Here is a 20,314-nt window from a genome sequence, read left to right as displayed (position 1 = left end):
CTTGTGCACTCCCTCACACCCTGTGTAACCTCCCTGATCTGCATCCCCTTACACCACTGCTCCACCTCCCTGACACTCACCATGCCTCCTTCACACCCTTGCACACCCCTATGAATTCTCCTTCAGCAACACACACTCCTGTGCGCCATCCCTAACCCACGTGGTGCTTCTCCCACATTCCCTTGCACCCTGTGCATTTCTCCTCGTGTTGAATTTTGGACCCTTTTGGTAAGTTAGCCCATTTGAGGTATACTGATTTAAAAAATGTTGCCCTATAATGCATCATTTTGCCTAATTGAAGTTTAGTAATAACCAAACAGACACGAAAGTTCTAGTAATAGATAGATTGAGTGGTTCCACCACAAAACCGTGCTTGACTAAACCGCGCCCGACTAAACCACGTCGCAGACGTCATCAACAGGGCGACAACAGCGCGGAGACAGAAGCACGCTGTAAACCCTAAACCTAAAATTAACCGCTAAACCTAACCCCCCTAAACCTAATCCTAAACCTAATCCTAAACCTAACCCTAAACCTAACCCTAAACCTAAACCTAAACCTAACCCTAAACCTAAACCTAACCCTAAACCTAACCCTTAACCTAACCCTAAACCTAACCCTTAACCTAACCCTAAACCTAATCCTAACCCTTAACCTAACTCTAAACCTAACCCTAACCCTTAACCTAACCCTAAACCTAAAATTAACCGCTAACCCTAAACCTAACCCCCCTAAACCTAATCCTAAACCTAACCCTAAACCTAACCCTTAACCTAACCCTAAACCTAACCCTAAACCTAACCCTTAACTTAACCCTAAACCTAATCCTAACCCTTAATCTAACCCTAACCCTAACCCTAACCCTAACCCTAACCCTAACCCTAACCCTAACCCTAACCCTAACCCTAACCCTAACCCTAACCCTAACCCTAACCCTAACCCTAACCCTAACCCTTAACCTAACCCTAACCCTAACCCTAACCCTAACCCTAACCCTTAACCTAACCCTAAACCTAACCCTAAACCTAACCCTAAACCTAACCCTTACCTTAAGTTGAATCGGCTTGCTTTCAAAGCGCTATTTAAAGCGCCCTTCTTTCTCCGCGCTGGCTGTTGTCACCCTGTTGATGTCGTCAGTGACGCGGTTAAATCAGGCGCAGTTTAGTCGAGCGCGATTTTGACGGGTCACGAGATTGAGTTGAGTGTGACTTTACTTCCATTTAGGTATCTATTGGTTTTGCAATGCTTAACAATTTATATAGTGTCTTATATTCTAGTAAACTTTTTAGTTGGCTGGAACATTCATAGAAAAAATGCAACAATTCTCAGATGGTTAGTTGACATCCATTTTAATACACGTAACTGTTGGTTCTGGTTATATTTTATTTCTATTCCACATTTATATGGAAGTTTGAATACAATATTGAAGTTTAATTGCTTAAACATCAGGAGGTTTTTTTTAAAAAAAAATAATGCTTGAAAGCTTTTTTTTTCCTTCAGAAGCTTTAAGACAGTCTTATCTCAGCTTTCATACCAGGAGGGGAAAGATTGTGTTAGGTATTCAGAGTAACCCAGTAGGCTTCAGAGATACCCCAGAGCTTATACAATATCATAGGGACTTATACATTTTGCTTATACAATATCATAGGGACTTCCGAAGCCATAAGACGGATATTTATATCAACAGAGCCGAGGTGGCGCAGTGGTTAAATGCAGCACTGCAGGCTACTACAACTGACTGCAGTTCTGCAGTGCGGCTGTTCAAATCTCACCGGCTCAGGGTTGACTCAGCCTTCCATCCTTCCGAGGTGGGTAAAATGAGGACCCGGATTGTTGTTGGGGGCAATATGCTGACTCTGTAAACCGCTTAGAGAGGGCTGAAAGCCCTATGAAGCGGTATATAAGTCTAACTGCTATTGCTATTGCTAACATGTAGCCTTTTTACCTAAGAATGATGTTCTGTTAAAGATCAGGCTATCCATGGCTCAGCATAAGAGGCTAAGCTTCATGCAGTATTATCTTACAGCCCATGCATCAAAGTCTCAGTGGAACAGCATTCTTGGGAAGCAATATTTGCCCCAGCAAAGTGGTGAAGATCAACTGGGCTTCCCATCCTCTTCCTCCCAGCCCAGCTGCCTTTCATTTCCTGAGAATGTTTTGCCTCCTTGTGTTCTCTCTCTACCAATCGGCTCCTGCCAATCGCTCCTTCCTGTGGGCTGAACCCTCTGCATTCCAGGTGAGGGGCGTAATGAGGAGCAAATGGATAACCTTCTCGTCTTGTGGGATGTTCTCCCCTGGTATTTCAAACAAAGCACACCAGCCATAGATTTGATGAAGGATGTAGAGGTTGTAGTCTCGCCTATTCCCTCCTTCGTGTCAAACAATTGCCTTTCACACTCAAACTTTTCTCTTGGCAAAAGAGTTCAAATTCCTGCATGAGAGAGTGTGAGCTGAAAACTTCTGTGCTTTGATATCTGAAATGTCTGGTGACAGAATAGATGAATGTAAAGCATTTCTTCCAACAATAAACAGTAAAAAAAAATTCCTAGAGGTACAGTACATTCTTTAGACCCTGTACAGATTTTGCCCATGTAATTTTAAACATGGCAGTAGCGTTTAGCCAAGATTGGAAAACCTCAAATTGCCAAGTTGAGTCAGGCCTGATTAATACAAGGGTGAAAAACTACCAGGAAATCCTGCAGTTTAATACGAGCCTGAGAAAAAAATGTTTTTTTATAAAGGTTTTTATTTACAAACATGTAAAATACACACACACAAAAGTTAGACGAACACCACATTTATACAATACAGTACGAACAGGAACTTCCCGTTTTTTATAATAGCAATCATCAATCGATACCACTCACCTTATATTATTTCCCTTTCTATTGTATTTCATTTGGATTTCACCATTCTTAACCCTCTTATTTTACTCATAACTATTATTTTTTTAGTTTTGTTATATTCTTTCATTGATTTTTGTTTCTTTCCTCCATCCACCTATACCATTTATCCCATATAAGAGCCAAGGTGGCGCAGTGGTTAAATGCAGCACTGCAGGCTACTGCTAGATCAGCAGTTCAGCGGTTCAAATCTCACCGGCTCAAGGTTGACTCAGCCTTCCATCCTTCCGAGGTGGGTAAAATGAGGACCCAGATTGTTGGGGGCAATATGCTGACTCTCTGTAAACCGCTTAGAGAGGGCTGAAAGCCCTATGAAGCGGTATATAAGTCTACTGCTATTGCTATATCTGGTAGAATTCTGATTCTTCCTTTCCCTGGATTTCTTTAGTTAGTTTATCCATTTCGGAACAGTCCATAATCTTTCTTATTATTTCATCTTCGCTTGGGATTGATTTGTTTTTCCATTTCTGGGTAAAGGCAATCCTTGCCGCCGTAATTATATGCAGTATTAAATACTGGATTTCTTTTTTGTATGTCACCGATATAATTCCTAATAAAAAAACTTCAGGTTTCCATTCTATTTTAACCCCTGTTATTGCCTATTTTTGATCCTTTTCCAAAAAAAATTTGCCTCCTCACAGGTCTACCATAAATGGTAATATGTTCCATATATTGGTTCGCATTTCCAGCATTTTGGGGAGGTGTTTGTTAAAATTTTAGCTAACCTTGTTGGTGCCAGGTGCCATCTGTAAAACATTTTGTACTGATTTTCCTTGCATGCAACTGACAGTGTCATTTTTAAATTTATTCCCCAAAATTTTTCCCATTTGTCTAATTCAATATTATAGCCAAAGTTCTGTGCCCATTTTATCATTTGTTCTTTCACAATTTCCTCTTCCATTTTATACTTCAGAAGGAATTTATATATTCTCCCTATTTTCTTTCTACCTGGGCTTTGAATAATTTTATCCAATTCGTGTGGTTCTGTTTCGATGTCATGTAATTTAGTATCTTTATTGTATTTAGTTATGATTTGGAGGTAAGTTAGCCAGTCAACTTTCATGTTCTGATCTGCCAATTCTTCAATTGTTTTTAAATTTCCCTGTCTATCAATTAAGTCTCTGTATCTGAGGATTTTGTTCAAATCTGTAAAATTTGGGTGAGTCGTCCTTTCTGTCGGTGATAGTCAATTTGGGATTTTCACATAGTGGATTTTTTTTTTTTATTTTGAGACATTTTTGCAATAACACTCTTCTGATTAAATGATTTTGAAAGTATTTGTGTGTTTTATTTTTATCATCCCATAGGAATATATGCCAGCCTGCCTGTTTTAAAAGACCCAGAATAAAGCAATAGACATGGACATATGATTATCAAAAGGATTAGGATTTTTAAAATTAAAGATTAAAAGCTAGACATGTAACAAATACCCATCACTTCCAATAAACTATCGGTAAATTAAGTTTATGAATTAGTATTCTGTGAGAAGTTTCATATTCAAATGTTTTATTCTTTATACTGTTTCTATCTTCCCTGCTAGTCGTCACTTATAAAGCCCTTCATGGTATTGGACCTGGGTACTTGAGAGACCGCCTGCTGCCAATTACCTCCAATAGACCCATTAGATCCCACAGATTAGGCCTCCTCCGAATTCCATCTACCGGCCAATGCTGTTTGGCTACTACCTGGAGGAGGGCCTTCTCTGTGGCTGCTCCGGCCCTCTGGAACGAGCTCCCTGTGGAGATTCGGACTATCTCCACCTTTCAGGCTTTCCGCAAAGCCCTTAAAACCTGGCTGTTCCGACAGGCCTGGGGCTGATGAGTTCCCTTCCCCTCTCGAATTGTGTGGTTGTTGACTGTTTTTAAATTGTTGTAGTTGTTTGTCCGTTGTCTTTCCTCCATGTTTGTATTCCCCCCCCCTTACTTTAGTTTGTGAGTCCCTCTGGGAATAGGGCGGCATAGAAATGCAATAAATCAAATCAAATCAAATCAAATTAAGGGGAGGGAAGATGGGGCTAGTGGGGGGAAAGTCCCTTTTAACACAAGCTGCATGTAAAAAAAAAAGCCACAACTTCACAGTCATCATCTTGTCTTTGAACATCCCCTCTCCAGAACATGCTCCAGTACTGAAACTATTAATAAAAATTTGTACTTTTCTTCTTGTTCAAAATAAGCAGTAGAATCCGTTCTAGAACGAAGGACAGAATGACCTTGAAGACACGTTGATCAAGTTTTTGGTGGCTGAGAGGTTTCCCACCACCAAATCTGTCATGGTTGAACATCAGGAATTAACCCGAAGGTGGGGGGGATTTGGGGACAGTTAGGAAAATCTGTTCATAAAAGGAGGAACAGGAATAATTTAGAAATGAGCAAATCAGATGAATTAAAACGAGAGAGGGCTGAGAATTACATATGTCATAACATTTTACTCCCATTTTATTTTATTATTTAATTTATTTTCTTTGATCATACAATTATTAGTAAGAACTATGTTTTCTTGTCAAAGTTTTATTGTTATTTATCCATATATTAATTATTTAGGAATGATAACCTGAAAGGTTATAGTGTAGAGCATTTTGCAACTTTTGTACCAGAAGCAACTTCGGCTTCATTATGGCATTGCCTAGCTCTAGGCTTGTATTTCTGTCTCAAAAAATGATCTAGAATCTCTGTTGCCTCCTCATATTCAAAAATAGCAATACATAGTTGACATTTGATAGGATTGTAGTGTAAATTGAAATATAAAATTTCTAAGATAGGATCAATCATATTTAATGGTGAATAGTCTCTCCTAATTAGCATTTATAATTAGTACATATACATAATATAATATATAACTATCAATACAAATTATTATTAAAGTTCTGTGTTTTTTTCCATGAATCTAGAAAACTGCTTAATTTTGTGGAAGCATCTTTCCTTAGATTCTTCAAAAAATGGCTAACTTGTTTTATAAAATCATCTTGTTTGGTTGGAGGATGTGGAACAAATATCTTAACCCCTACCCCTGGTTTATTTACCATATTTTACTGCAGTCCTTGTTTTTGAACAAAGATCAAATAATTTGAAGGGATGAAATAAAAAATGATATAAATGAAGTTGGAGATTTATTCCATACTTCATTCCATACTATATTGGAATGGATCATTTTATCACCGCTCAACATTTCATTGTGCTATCTTGGTTCCAACTGAAATAAGTTTAATATTTATGTAGTCATTAGCTAAGCAAAGGGAAACGAAAAGTCAAACAAAATGAAATAGCAATAGCAATAGCAATAGCAGTTAGACTTATATACCGCTTCATAGGGTTTTCAGCCCTCTCTAAGCGGTTTACAGAGTCAGCATATCGCCCCCATAGTCTGGGCCCTCATTTCACCCACCTCGGAAGGATGGAAGGCTGAGTCAACCTTGAGCAGGTGAGATTAGAACCGCTGAACTGCAGATAACAGTCAGCTGAAATGGCCTGCAGTACTGCACCCTAACCACTGCGCCACCTCGGTTCTTAATCAAAGAAAATGTTTTATAACTTCAAGTTATAATCTAAAGTGTACATTCAAGTCTATTATCAAATCTAATATTCTTGGATCCTCAAAAATATTGCAGTAGCAGATATGTGTAAAATTTTATTTATTTATTTATTTATTTATTTATTTATTTATTTATTTATTTATTTATTTATTTATTTATTTATTTATTTATTTCAAACTTTTATATGCTGCTCAATCCCAAAGGAGTCCGGGTGGCTTACAAACAGATTATAAAAAAACATAGAAAACAATACAATTTAAAACAACAATCATCCATCATAAATTCATTCTAGTCGGGGTCGGACCTCAATAGTGAGGTCAACAGCCCCAGGCCTGCCGGAACAGCCAAGTTTTTACGGCTTTCCTGAAGGCCATCAGAGTGGGTATGGTCCGGATTTCCGGGAGGAGCTGGTTCCAAAGAGTCGGAGTAGCCACCGAGAAGGCTCTCCTCTGAGGGCCCGCCAGCCGACATTGTATGGCCGACGGCACCCGAAGGAGGCCCAATCTATGGGATCTTACTGGTCGCTGGGAGGTATGCGTCAGCAGGCAGTCTCGAAGGTATCCTGGCCCTAAGCCATGTAGGGCTTTAAAGGTGATAATCAACACCTTCAATTGAGTCCGGAGACCAATAGGCAGCCAGTGCAGCTCACGGAGGATAAGTGTAACGTGGGTATACCTCGGCACACCCACTATATATTTATATTAATGACTTGAAACTTACCTGGGGAACAGATCAAGGAATGTTTATTGATAATATTTATTAATGCTCAGTGGACTTATATGGTTTATTTCCCTGGCCAAATTGCTACAAACCAAGATAAAGGAAAACATTAGTAGTTTGGTGTCAGTCCTCTTCCCTTAAACATAATAAAATAAAATCTAGTCTTTCTAAAAATGTTTAAGTGATTGGGTGAAAATAAAAGGTTTTTTTGTAGGATAGTTTAATATTCTTATTGGCAGTAGATGGATGAAGATGATGAACAATTGGAAATCAGCCAACTTCCCAGCACTCCAATGTGCGGCTTTTTTCTGTTGATAAAAAATTTTCTAAATAGGTTGTCCATAGAAGAAATCAAGGGAAGCCTAACTGAGACACTTGATTTCTTTTTAATACATTGAATATAAACAAAACTTATTATTCTAAACTCTTTCCCACATTATAGTTGGAAGGATAGATTCCAAAGACTAATGTTGTTTGGAATGGATACAGGCTTGCAGATTGAAACTATTAGGAATTATTTAATTACACATTTTTTCTTTTCCCGTGTAGTTTTTATTCATATGTAATATAAATAAAAATGGTAACTGACCAAATTAGTTTAAAAAACAGGGTAATAAATTGATGTCAGGTAAGGTTTGGTTAGGTTACTCTTTAATTGTTGTCAAATAATTAGCATTCTGGATATTCTATTCTATAAATGAACAGTTAATTTCTAAATTATGTGCATCCAAGGGAAAGCATGTATTGATTAATTTAAATGATCAAATTTATAAAATGTAGCACCTGGGAATTTCTAGGGGAAGAAAGTGAATGGGACCATTAACCATACTGTTTCACCATTCTAAATTTAGATTAGTCTGTGTGTGTGTGTGTGTGTGTGTGTGTGTGTGTGTGTGTGTTTGTGTGTGTGTTGTATTTGAGCTGATAAATAAATAAAGGGAGACTGGTATAGATCTATTTCAAGCTATTTAGCTCTCATCAGCTAGCCATACCCTTACTGGGATTTGAACCTGTGCTGTATTACATATTAAGCAGTTGTGTTAACCACTAAGCCACAAGGTTCTCCTCCTTTATCATATATATATATATATATATATATATATATATATATATATATATATATATATATATATATATATATATATATATATATATATATATATATATATATCTCAAAAAGATGTCTCACCTGTCATTTTATTCTGAGGAATTTTCCATTGTATACTAAAAATTAAAAATACAAATTTGTGATTCTTAGTATTTTTCATATTTTAGTGTAGAATAATTGACTATTTATTGGGAGAGTTTTTCAGTAGTAGGACAATTCTGTTCTCAGTTAGTTCCCATGTAGCTGGCCTACTCAATGGAGCAGAAACTGGTTCCAAATTGACCCTTCAATCATCAGCCTGTAATTATCTCTGCACCGTTCCAATTGAAAACAAGCCCATTTCTTCTTTGGATCTGAAGGATCCTCTGATTAAGTAGAGTATGGTCCAAAAATACTCATGCCATAATATATCCGTAAAATGTCACAAAACTGTAGGATGTTGGTTCCAGAGAACTAAGAATTATGGTATGCTCAGTCAGCATTTCTTCTTTTTCCCAAGTTTCATGTTCCCGTTCTAGGCTTGGATTTTTAGTTCACAGAGACTGATCTCCAATGGAAATGGGAAAATAAAAAGACTTTTCCTTTTCAGTTATTTTGGAGATTGGCTGTACACGAAGAGTGCAGCTGATTTTCACATTTCATCCCACAAGAAATACAAATCAGACAAAAATGATCCATCTGCTAAGTTCATCAATTTCCAACCCCACGATTTTGAGCAGTATTGGCCAAGATGCCAGATTTCATTAGGCCGAATATGTGATACTTGGGAGGGTGAAAGGGGAATCTGGCCAATCAAGAGAAGAGCCTGTTAGGTGCTGTTCTGACCCCACCCCCCTCTTCCCACACCAACACACTCTGAGTCAAAGATACTTTCCGGAATTTATTAACAGACAGACAGGTCCTTGGCAGCAAGCCGATACAGATAAGTCGTGGCAGCAATCCAGCCTGCCAAGCTCACAATTCTGTTCTCCAACATTAGTTCCTGCGTTGACTTCTGCAAAAGTGTGAACAAGCAGTCTTTTTATAGTCTGGAGAGGAGCCTAATGACCACCAGCTGAGTGCAATTACCTCCTGTACCTGCGCAACTGTTCCTGATGCCTATTAGCTCTTCGGTGCCGGGATCCAGGAAAAACTCATTGCTGGCTTCTGGATCACTCTCCTTGTCTCCTCCCCACTGGTCCAAGGCTCAGGCGCCTCCTGGTGGCTAACCAGTCTCTCTGCGCCCTGCTCAGAGTGATCTCATGTGAAGAAGCATCTGTCTTCCTCTCACATACAGCTTTCCCATTTAGGAAGCCGCAGTCTCACAGATTGGGAGGGCCGCATGGGAAGAGAAAAGGCAGCAAAACTTGCAAGAGTGGGAGGGGTGAGAGCCACCCGCTCACCCTCCCCTCCACCTCAGATCCCGCATCCAACCCACAAAGGAGGGACTTGCTGCTTCCAGGCAGTGGACGAGCAAGCAGGCAACCCTTAGGGGATACCACTACACTGGGGCACTGTGTGCCTGCATCAGGTGTTTTCTCTTCGACCCCCCTCCTGGGGCCAGGCCCAAAAGACAGCTGAGCCTTGCCATGTGTCCTCCCAGCGGACCTTTGGCTGATCGCGGTGGGCTAAGAACTGCTCTCCCTCCCCAGCCATCGCCTTTACCTTCCCAGGCCAAGTGAGGAGTGGTTGGGAGGGGAGGGGCAAGGACATCCACCTGCAGGCCACCCCCCATGAAGAAGCCACCTGGGTAACTGTCTGAATCCTTTTTCACAGGAACCCCAATGACTCCCCCGGCCTCCTTAGGGCAGAGCCAGCTCTAGGCACTAAATCAGCTCCCTGCAAAACCCTTTGCTCACTCGCAGCCCGCTGAGGTGCCTGGGCTCCTGGTGATGGGGTCTTTCAGGCACTTAGTTTGGCTGCCTGTAGCTGCAGCCCCTCCTTCCGAGTGCCTTATCAGAGTAGCCTTGGGGTTTTGCCTGCACGGACATTGCTTGCTTAGAGGTGGGCGGGGGGGCTGATTAGAGGAGCACCAAGATGCCAAAATGGCCTCAGGAGACACTGGCCAAGGCGAGGAGTGCCTGAGAGGGGTGGGGCCAGCCAGTGGTAGGTTCAGCCAGTTGTCCGAACTGCACAAAAAGTTAACAACCGGTTTGGTTGAACCAGGCTGAACTGGTTGAATCCCACCTCTGATTTCATCTGTTGCAAGGAAGGGACCCCTATATATCACCATGCAGTAAAATGCAATGATCAAAATATTCTAGTTTGTTTGTTTGTTTGTTTGTTTGTTTGTTTGATTGATTGATTGATTGGTTGGTTGATTGATTGATTTCTATAGCCACCTGTCTCAGCAAATAACACTGGTTGGTTCTTTTCTGAATTCTTTCACCAATCTGGAGCTTTTTCAATACTTCTTAAGGAAAAGACATCTAGATCAGCCAGCTCATGGAAAGGGAGAAAAGCATTGTCTGAATAATTATTTTCTTTATTTTTTTTAACTAGGCAGAAAAGAATATTGCAGACCAGTGCATTTTTCCAGCTCTATTAGGCTGTCATATTCCATGATCTATTTGAGGATATCATATTTTACTCCTGAAAGTTGTCTTCCACAGCACAACACAGCAGAAACTGATTATTTTAGAAATTCTACAGGATCCACTTACAACCAGAACACTTTCAGTTCATTTTATTTGTTTAATAAAAAAAGGAAAACTCACAAAGCTTGTATGTATATCTTATATATATAAATATATACAGTATATATAAATCAAATGATTTCAGGCACCACTGTTGAGTGTGGCATGAAACAAAACACGTAGCAAAGGAAGTATGTGGAGACTTAGTCCAATACAATAGGCTTAAGCATGTCTATCTCTGTATTAGATTAAGGCCTCTGATTTTTGCATTGGAAATTGACTTCCATTTATAGTACCTGCACATCTGGATTCTGCTCTTTGGGTTTCTCCAAGATTTGTAGGTTTGTACCAGCTTTTCAATTCCACAGAGTAATATCTCAAATACATTCTTATACATTTTCACCAGGATGAAGTGTTCTATGTGATTTGAAAAAAATTTTACACCTACATTGGCAGAAATTGATTCAAAATAGTGTATTTTTATATTTAGCGTTTCTTTGGAAACCAGCATAATAATATCAAAGAGGTTGTGGCAGAATAAACAGTAAGACACACTTATCTATAATCAAAACTGACTTCAAACAGCTAAGAGAAGGCGAGGTTCTAGCCAATAGGCATAAACGTTTAGATGCTAAGGCGTCTGGCATATGCTGGTGGTCACAACATCAGATGGGATCCCTTGTGCTTTGAATGGATCAGAGCATCAACGACCATGAGGATCTTTGGCATATGATTGAAGAGTATTTTAGAAGGCTTCAAATGAAAGAGGTGAGGGGCAAACACAGAAGTCCAATGGGGGAGACGGAAGAGTCAAGGGCAGGATCTTTGGATTTGCAGTCATTCCTAGGATTAATTCAAGCCTTGTATCCTTCACCGAAGAAGCTTCTAGAAGAGATTTCTTGGCACTTTGGCAATATTGTGGGATTATTTGTATTGGTAGCATCATGTTGGAAACTGTTTTCCATTCATTTGGATCCTGCTTTTATCCCCAATCCTTTAGCTCGGGTTGGTGGGCTTTCGAGGTCTCAACAGATGGCAAAGCAGGACAGTTGCCAGGCAGAAACATTTCTTTCCAGATTTGGGCTGTTCTTACAGGTTGCTGCCCTCTAATTTACGGTTGGCACCTGGTTCCTCTGTAAACTATATTCCTTTGCCTTCAGTCTCAGATTGGCAATGCTGTTAGCCATATTCATGCCCTGAGCTGGGCTGGCATTGGTACAGGAAGCAGAATAAGAAGCCATGGCAGTACTGGGAGGCAGAGAAAAAACAAGGGGAAGGGGAGAAAAACAACAATACGTCATATTTTTATTCTACAATTCATGTGCATTCAGGTGAGTTGCATCAGAGGTGGGTTCCTACCAGTTCGCACCTATTCGGTAGAACCGGTTCGTCAAATCTACCGAACCGGTTAGAAGAGGTTCCACCAGTGGACCCGGAAAGCAGGTCACACCTACAGAAGAGGCTCCAAAAATTTTTGAAACCCACCACTGGTCCTTGGATATGATTATTCTACACTATCATGCTCCTATTTATAAAACTCAGTGCCTCTGTGAAAGGTAAGGATGACTACTGCGTTTGTGGTGCAATCAGAACATTGCGTGTGTTGAAGTTGTTTTAACGCAAACCAAAGATGCCTTTTAAAAAACAAGTTTCCATCATATTCTTATGCAGGCCAGTGCTGTGTGTGAGGTAATCTAAGGTGGTTCTGACAAGTGTCGTCAGCATCTTCATATCCAGTCACATGGCAAGCCACTCCCATCCGGTCACATGGGCAGCAAGCCACTCCCACAAAGGAGGCCACACCCACAGAGTAGGTTCGAACAATTTTTGAAACCCACCACTGAGTTGCATGATGTCAAGTATCCAAAAAAAACAGCTAGCTAGCCTGCCCAAGTCTTGCAATGCAGTTTGATTTTAGCATTTAAGGCTTTACATGGCATTTGCAAATGAAGTGGCTAAGAAAAGTAGAGGGATAGAAGCTTAGAGTTAAGCATTTACAGCCAGATTATGCAACTGTATTCCATCAATCTTAATTTCCAAGGAGTACTACTTAAGTTTGGAGTGATGTGCCAGGTCTATGGCTCAAAAAAGGGTGGGACAATAGGAAAACAAACTGATTTAAATTGAATGCATTTTTTTAAATAAAGTTAGCATTCCCTGTGTACATATGATTGTGTCCTGATCCTAAAATAATTACAACCCAACAACAACATTTGTAATGGAACAAAATATCCTTTCATATATCAGACCTTCATAATATGTTTACTACTCTGAATTAGGCACAACTGGAATAGAAACCATTGCAGATCTAAATCTAGATTGTGGAAGAGACTGATAATTTGGATACAGACATCCCTAATCTGGTACCCTGCAGATAAATTGGAACTGTGCAGTCATGCCAGTTGGGGATTCTAGAAACTGTAAATCCAAACTGTCTGTAGAGCACCGGGTTGGGGAGATACTGCTACTCTTAGGAAGAGCCTTTATCCATATTGTACACATGCAAGATATTAATAATCATCTAATCCTTAAACAAGTGAATTCAGTGTGTCAAGGTACTCTTGCCTAGCAAGCAAACGCGAATTTAGTTTGGAAGAATCGCTTCTACATCCCAGATCAGAGTACCAAAGGAATTACCGTTCTTATTATCACAATACATATTCCACAATGTGGAATGAGGGGATGAATATAGATTTTAATTTACAGACATTTTATTTCTATGGGCCTATTTCCTAAGTATCTCAATGTTTACTACTCCTCTAAAAGTAGGTTTATGTATGCTACAGTGCATATGTCAGGTTTTTTTTTTTTATAAGTAGCATTGAAAAGGAACATAAATGGATAAATGCAAAGAATAAATGAAATTGCACATGTTTAACCAGGGCACAAAATAAATGGGGCCACCGTCTGATAGCATTTTGATATTTCTAGTCATGGGTATTTTTCATATCTGCTGCTCTTACAATTTCATTCAGGCTCCAAAGTCTTATACATTTTTGTCTACAGATTAATCACTGGAGGAAGAATCTGGGAATCAATCATACAAAGAACTTTTATAGGGATGCTAATCCTGCTACAATCAGCAATGCAGAACTCCCTTGGATCCCTCCATTCAGAGTCTGGATGCACAACCAGGCGAAAAATATCTAAAGAAAAGGTTTGAGCAGAACTCATAGGTCCTTATGATTCGTGGCACGACATAAGTGCGAACGTCAAAAGCGCGCCGACAAAACCACAGCGCTAAAACCGCGATGTCAAAAGCGCGCCGACAACAGCGCGCCGACAGAAGCGCGATTTAAGTTAAGGTTTAGGGTTAGGGTTAGGGTTAGGGTTAGGGTTAGGGTTAGGGTTAGGGTTAGGGTTAGGGTTAGGGTTAGAGTTAGGGTTAGGGTTAGGGTTAGGGTTAGGGTTATGTTACAGCACGCTTCTGTCGGCACGCTGTTGTTGGCGCGCTTCAGCTCTCATTCGTCTCCGCGGTTTTGATGGCGCGGTTTTGTCACCGCGGTTTAGTCACACGCGCTTTTGTCGTTCGCGCATTTGTGGTGGAACCCTTATGATTCACAAAAGTCTCACTGACATGAGTACAGTAAAAGTAGTGGTCAATGTTTGTAAAAACCCGCAGAGCTAAATTAAAAGTAGCCAAAAGAATATTCTTTTTCTTTCCTTTGTTCTTTTTGGAAACTATTTCCAACTATCTTCGGTAGGCTACCTTTTGCTTTCTGTATCTACTCCGTTGGTGTTGTAGGCTTGTGTATTTGTGAGCTCCCTGGAAATCTGTTTTGAGTTTGACAGCTTAATTTTAATCATTGACCAGTGGCATCTGTAATGAACACTTCTGGGAACTGTCGCACCAAGTTTGTTCCAGTGGTTCAGTACTCAATTCTTTGAAGAGAAGTCAACTAATCTCCCTTAGGTTTACCAAGTTCCTCAAATAAACCCATTCATTTCCAAGAGCCTGGCGCTGGAAATATTCCCAGTGGTTCAAAGCCCATTGCTGTTTGTTTGCCAGATCAATCAGACTTTGAGTTCTGCCTTGCCTTTCTCAGACTTACTGGCAATCAAAATAAAATAAAAAATTTAAAAAAAAATTACATACCAAGCAAAAACATGGTCCACATTTATTTTTGTTTGTTTTACTTTGTTATACAGAGTTTAGCCAAGAGCATTTCCCATGAGTTTTGCGAAATACTGTTTGCTTTTGGGTCCACCACCCCCCCCTTTGGAAAAAAAAGACTTTCAAAGGATGATCCTTGAGGGTGGCAGGCAAAAGAGCTGCCAATAGTATAAGAGAAGAAAACAACAGTGATTAGGCCTGGGAACAGTTCTTCCTTTGGGCACAGGAGCCAATTACTGTAAAAACATGACCTTTTCTCATAATTTGACAGTAATTAAAAGGGCAGCTTGCCAGGTGAGATGCAATGAGTCACTGTGGAGCCCAAATGACAAAGATGCACCAAACAATTTTTCCAGAGATTAATGACAAAGTGAAGAAGAAGTGTCTGTGGCTTTGAATATACTCTGTTGGCTCAGATTGGAGCACATGAAGCATTGCTGTCCAAATGGAACTGAGCATCATCATGTGCTGGGTTTGATCCCAGGCACATTGGGACAGGGCCATGCATGGCTTCAAGAGGGTCCCAATACCAGGTTTAGAACACAATAGAATAGAGCTGGAAGGGACCTTGGAGGTCTTCTAGTTCAGCCCCCTTCTCAAGCAGGAGAACCTATACTATTTCAGATAAATGACTGTCTAGTCTCTTCTTAAAAACCGTCAATGATGGAGCACCCACTATTTCTGAAGGCAAACTATTCCACTGGTTAATTTTCCTCATTATTAGTAAGTTTCTGCTTAATTCCAGGATACTTTTCTCTTTGGTTAGTTTTTTGCCCTGCCCTCTGATGCTTTGGAGAAAAATTTGAACTTCTCTTCTTTGTGGCAGCCCCTCAAATACTGGAATATTGCTATCATGTCATCCCTGATTCTTCTTTTCCTTAGACTAGCCAAAACCAAATCCTGCAGCTGTTTTTCATAGGTTTTTAGCCTCCTGGCCTTTGATCATCTTAGTTGCTCTTCTCTGAACATTTTCCAAAGTCTCAACAACTCTCACAGTTACTGTTTTTTGAGCCTGGTCTCTCCAAATCTGTATTTATACTTCTGGTTTTTCCTGCCTAGATGTAAAACTTTGCTTTTCTCCACATTAAAATTCATTTTTGTTGAACAATGGGCCCTCTGAAGAGGTTGAAGAATAATCAAGAATAATCAAGGGTATAATCAAATGTATTTAGTTAATTTTAAACAGATCACATTTTATTTATGTCCTGGCCCTACCTCCTCCTTAAGGTTCCACCACAAAACCATGTTCGACTAAAGCGCGCTAGACGAAACCGCGTAGCTGACGTCATCACAGAGCAACAACAGTGCAGAGAAAAAAGCACGCTGTAAACGCTAAAGCTAAAATTAACCCCTAAACCTAAACCTAACCCCCCTAAACCTAATCCTAAACCTAACCCTAAACCTAACCCTTAACCTAACGCTAAACCTAACCCTAAACCTAACCCTTAACCTAATCCTAACCCTTAACCTAACCCTAATCCTAACCCTTAACCTAATCCTAACCCTAACCCTAACCCTTAACCTAACCCTAAACCTAACTCTAAACCTAACCCTAAACCTAACCCTAAACCTAACCCTAAACCTAACCCTTAACTTAACCCTAAACCTAACCCTAAACCTAACCCTTACCTTAACTTGAATCGGCTTGCTTTCAAAGCGCTATTTAAAGCGCCCTTTTTTCTCCGTGCTCGCTGTTGTCGCCCTGCTGATGACGTCAGCGACGCGGTTTAATCGGGCACGCTGTAGTCGAGCGCGGTTTTGTCGTGCCACGCCTCCTTAAAACATAGGCATCATTGCTCAGCATCTAAGTAGGATTCTTAGCTTTGAAAAAACAAGTTATTTGAACATTTTCCTTATTTGGACATACATGCCTCAGGATACATATAATTCATTAGGCTTTGTCACCCACCTGGAAGGAATGACAGGTGTCTGCAGTGAACCAGAGGCAACCAACAGGGGTACAAGATATATAGTCACCTGTAAGGAGAGGCAGTTCCCCAGGAGAGATAGTCAGTGGCTCTTGGTGCTGGGCGAGGTACAATTGGTTGCTCCACTGCAGTTACATCACCTGAGTAAGACTTAAGTAGGGATGCATTTTTGTTGGCCAGCATCGCTCGCTCATTCCTGCGAAACTTTGCCCGCCTGTTCTGAAACCACACCTAGAAAGAGAAGCACACCAGAACCAGGTATCAGATACTGTGGCATGAAAATAGGCATTTCAATCTTCTTCATCACACACAAAAAAATCAAAATAGATCCCTTACTGCACAGCATAAGAAGTTGCAATTCACATAGTTGCTGTGTTTATATTGGCCAGAAGATGTTTTTAATTCAGTGAGGATGTCAAAGCAGGACATTCCCATGCGCTCTACATGGGGCAGCCCTTGAAGAGTATTCGGAGACTTCAACTCGTCCAGAATGCAGCCGCGCGAGCGACTGTGGGTGCACCTCGGTACACCCACGTTACACCTATCCTCCGCGAGCTGCACTGGCTACCGATCGGTCTCCGGATACGCTTAAAAGTGCTAGTCGTAACTTATAAAGCCCTTCATGGTATTGGACCTGGGTACTTGAGAGATCGCCTGCTGCCAATTACCTCCCAAAGACCCATTAGATCACACAGGGTCGGCCTCCTCCGGGTTCCGTCCACCAGCCAATGTCATCTGGCTATTACCTGGGGGAGGGCCTTCTCTGTGGCAGCTCCGGCCCTTTGGAATGAACTCCCCGCAGAGATTCGGACCATCACCTCTCTCCAGGCCTTCCGGAAAGCCGTCAAAACCTGGCTGTGCCGGCAAGCCTGGGGTTGATGAGTTCCCCTCCCCTCTCAACCTGTGTGGCTGTGTGATTCTTGGCTATTTTAATTACTTGTATTGTGTTCTATGTTCCCTTTCCCCCTTTGAGTTGTTCGCCGCTCTGAGTCCCTCCCGGAGAAGGGCGGCATACAAATAAAATAAATCTAAATCTAAATCTAAATCTAAATCTAAATCTAAATCTAAATCTAAATCTAAATCTAAATCTAAATCTAAATCTAAATCTAAATCTAAATCTAAATCTAAATCTAAATCTAAATCTAAATCTAAATCTAGAACATAAGTTCAATACTCCACTCACAAAAAGCAACTGGTCTAGCTAACCACATTTTCAGGTAAAGGAATGAATACACTCCATCATCCTAAAAGGAGAGCACTCCCACGATATTGGGTCAAGAGTTAAAATGAAACAACTATACCCCCATTTCAGTTTATCTAACCAGAGATTATGATCTTTAAGAAATGTGTAACTTATTTTTTCATACACCCACAGGGCTTAATGTAATCATTACATTTTAATAAATGTGTAATAAATATTAAATATTTATTTAATAAAAATAAATAAGTGTTGTGGCCCAGCAGGAGCCGTTGGAGCTCCCACCAGACTCCGACAGCGAGGGGCCCTATGAGTTGGCTTTGGAGGATGTGGAGGACCCTGGACAGGGTTCCGACTCCGAGCAGGGCGCAGAGAGGCTGGTTGGCCACCAAGAGGCACCTGAGCCTTGGACCAGTGGGGAGGAGACAAGGAAGTGTGTTCCTGATGTCAGCAGTGAGTTGTTCCTGGATTCCCGGCACCGGAGAGCTAATAGGCGTAAGGAACAGTTGTGCAGTTACAGGAGGTAATTGCACTCAGCTGCTAGTAATTAGGCTCCTCTCCAGACTATAAAAGGAATGCTTGTGCACACGCCCCTTTTGCAGAAGTCAATGCATTAACTAATGTTGGAGAACAGTATTGTGAGCCTGGCAGGCTGGATTGCTGCCACAGCTTATCTGTGTTGGATTGCTGCAAAGGCTTATCTGTGCCAGTTTGCTGCCAAGGACCTGTCTGTTAATAAATTCCGTAAAGTATCTTTGACTCGGAGTGTGTTGGTGTGGGACGAGGGGGGCCAGAACACTAAGGTATATAAACTATTTAATAAATGGTCCATTTACCTATAAGGCAGAGATGAGGTGAATACTTTCACTCTCAAGTTAAGAAAGTGTGAAAGAAGGAAAGTGCTATCGTGAAAAATTTCGATGACCTACTTAGAAAAAACCAAAAGGATCCAGTAAGGGATTTTTAGATCTGCAAAATTCTCTTCCTCCTCCTTTGTTTTTATGATCAGTTGTGGTGAACAGGATGCTGCTCTCCAGTGTAGAGTGTTTCATAACTGGATTCTGGCTGGAATTCCTTTCTTCAAAGAAAACATCTTGTGTTTGTTAGGGAAGTTAATAACTCCCAGTAAATTTTGGAAACTCTTCCACTCATTCAAGCAAGGAGCCAGACCTAAAACTTTGACTAGATGCTATTGGAAAGGGAGAGACGAAAGAAAAGGACTGACAGTGATTTTCTGCTTGGCATTCCTCTAGGCTTGCCTGGTTCCTCATATGACGAAAATCCTTTGGATAAATCATCAGATTTAATGGAATGAGCTTAATCATATTCACATCAGTTTTCTAGGTTTTGGAAATGTTTTCATACTTTGTTACCACTGCATTTTAGAAGCTATTAAAATACTCTATATAAACTATTAAGAAGTTGTTATTTCTACTTCTTAAAAAGTGAATAGTGGGATTGGCAGCATATACATTTAATTAATAAATATATCTATGGGATAAAAGGCAAGCTAGGAGCTGGTTTAGTCAATGGCAGCGTTTACTCAAGGGCAGGTACCCTACTTGGCAAGCAGGAGTTACTGTAATGAGGACCTCAAGACTGGACTACTGCAATGCGCTCTACATGGGGCAGCCCTTGAAGAGCATTCGGAGACTTCAGCTCATCCAGAATGCAGCCGCGCGAGCGATTGTGGATGCACCTCGGTACACCCACATTACACCTATCCTCCGCGAGCTGCACTGGTTACTGATTGGTCTCCGGATACGCTTCAAGGTGCTAGTCGTCACTTATAAAGCCCTTCATGGTATTGGACCTGGGTACTTGAGAGACCGCCTGCTGCCAATCACCTCCCATAGACCCATTAGATCACACAGATTAGGCCTCCTCTGGATTCCGTCTACTAGCCAATGCCATCTGGCTACTACCCGGGGGAGGGCCTTCTCTGTGGCGGCTCCGGCCCTTTGGAAAAAGCTCCCCGCAGAGATTCGGACCCTCACCTCTCTCCAGGCCTTCCGAAAAGCCGTTAAAACCTGGTTGTGTCGGCAGGCCTGGGGTCGATGAGTTCCCTTCCCCTCTTGAATCGTGTGGCTGTTGGTTGTTTTTAAATGCCTGTATTTGTAGTTTTTTGTGTTCCCCTTTCCCTCCTTGGGTTTGTGCGCCGCCCTGAGTCCCGCCGGGAATAGGGCAGCATATAAATAA

At 41.0% G+C, this 20,314-nt stretch overlaps 1 protein-coding gene across 2 annotated transcripts in view; it reads right to left on the bottom strand.

Annotated features, from left to right (window-relative positions):
- Positions 1-10,919: 10,919 nt before the first annotated feature.
- Positions 10,920-20,314, bottom strand: part of PRRX1 (paired related homeobox 1) — an 86,475-nt gene continuing 77,080 nt past the window's right edge. The window contains exons 3-4 of one of the 2 annotated variants that reach the window (XM_087726666.1): positions 16,967-17,148; positions 10,920-12,123 (exon numbers count right to left, since the gene is read on the bottom strand). In XM_087726666.1, the coding sequence (XP_087582792.1) occupies positions 11,982-12,123; positions 16,967-17,148 (324 nt within the window). In that variant the 3' untranslated portion in view covers positions 10,920-11,981. Of the gene's footprint in view, positions 12,124-16,898; positions 17,149-20,314 lie in introns of both variants that reach the window. The other variant, XR_015698231.1, reaches the window with a different exon arrangement.

The sequence above is a fragment of the Thamnophis sirtalis genome, unplaced genomic scaffold, assembly GCF_051295495.1.
Source record: "Thamnophis sirtalis isolate CommonGarterSnake01/CBP01778 unplaced genomic scaffold, rThaSir2_p1.2 scaffold_12, whole genome shotgun sequence".
NCBI classification, from domain to species: domain Eukaryota; kingdom Metazoa; phylum Chordata; class Lepidosauria; order Squamata; family Natricidae; genus Thamnophis; species Thamnophis sirtalis.
The sequence above is the reverse complement of the archived record's forward strand: the minus strand, read 5'-3'. Positions and strand labels throughout refer to the sequence as shown.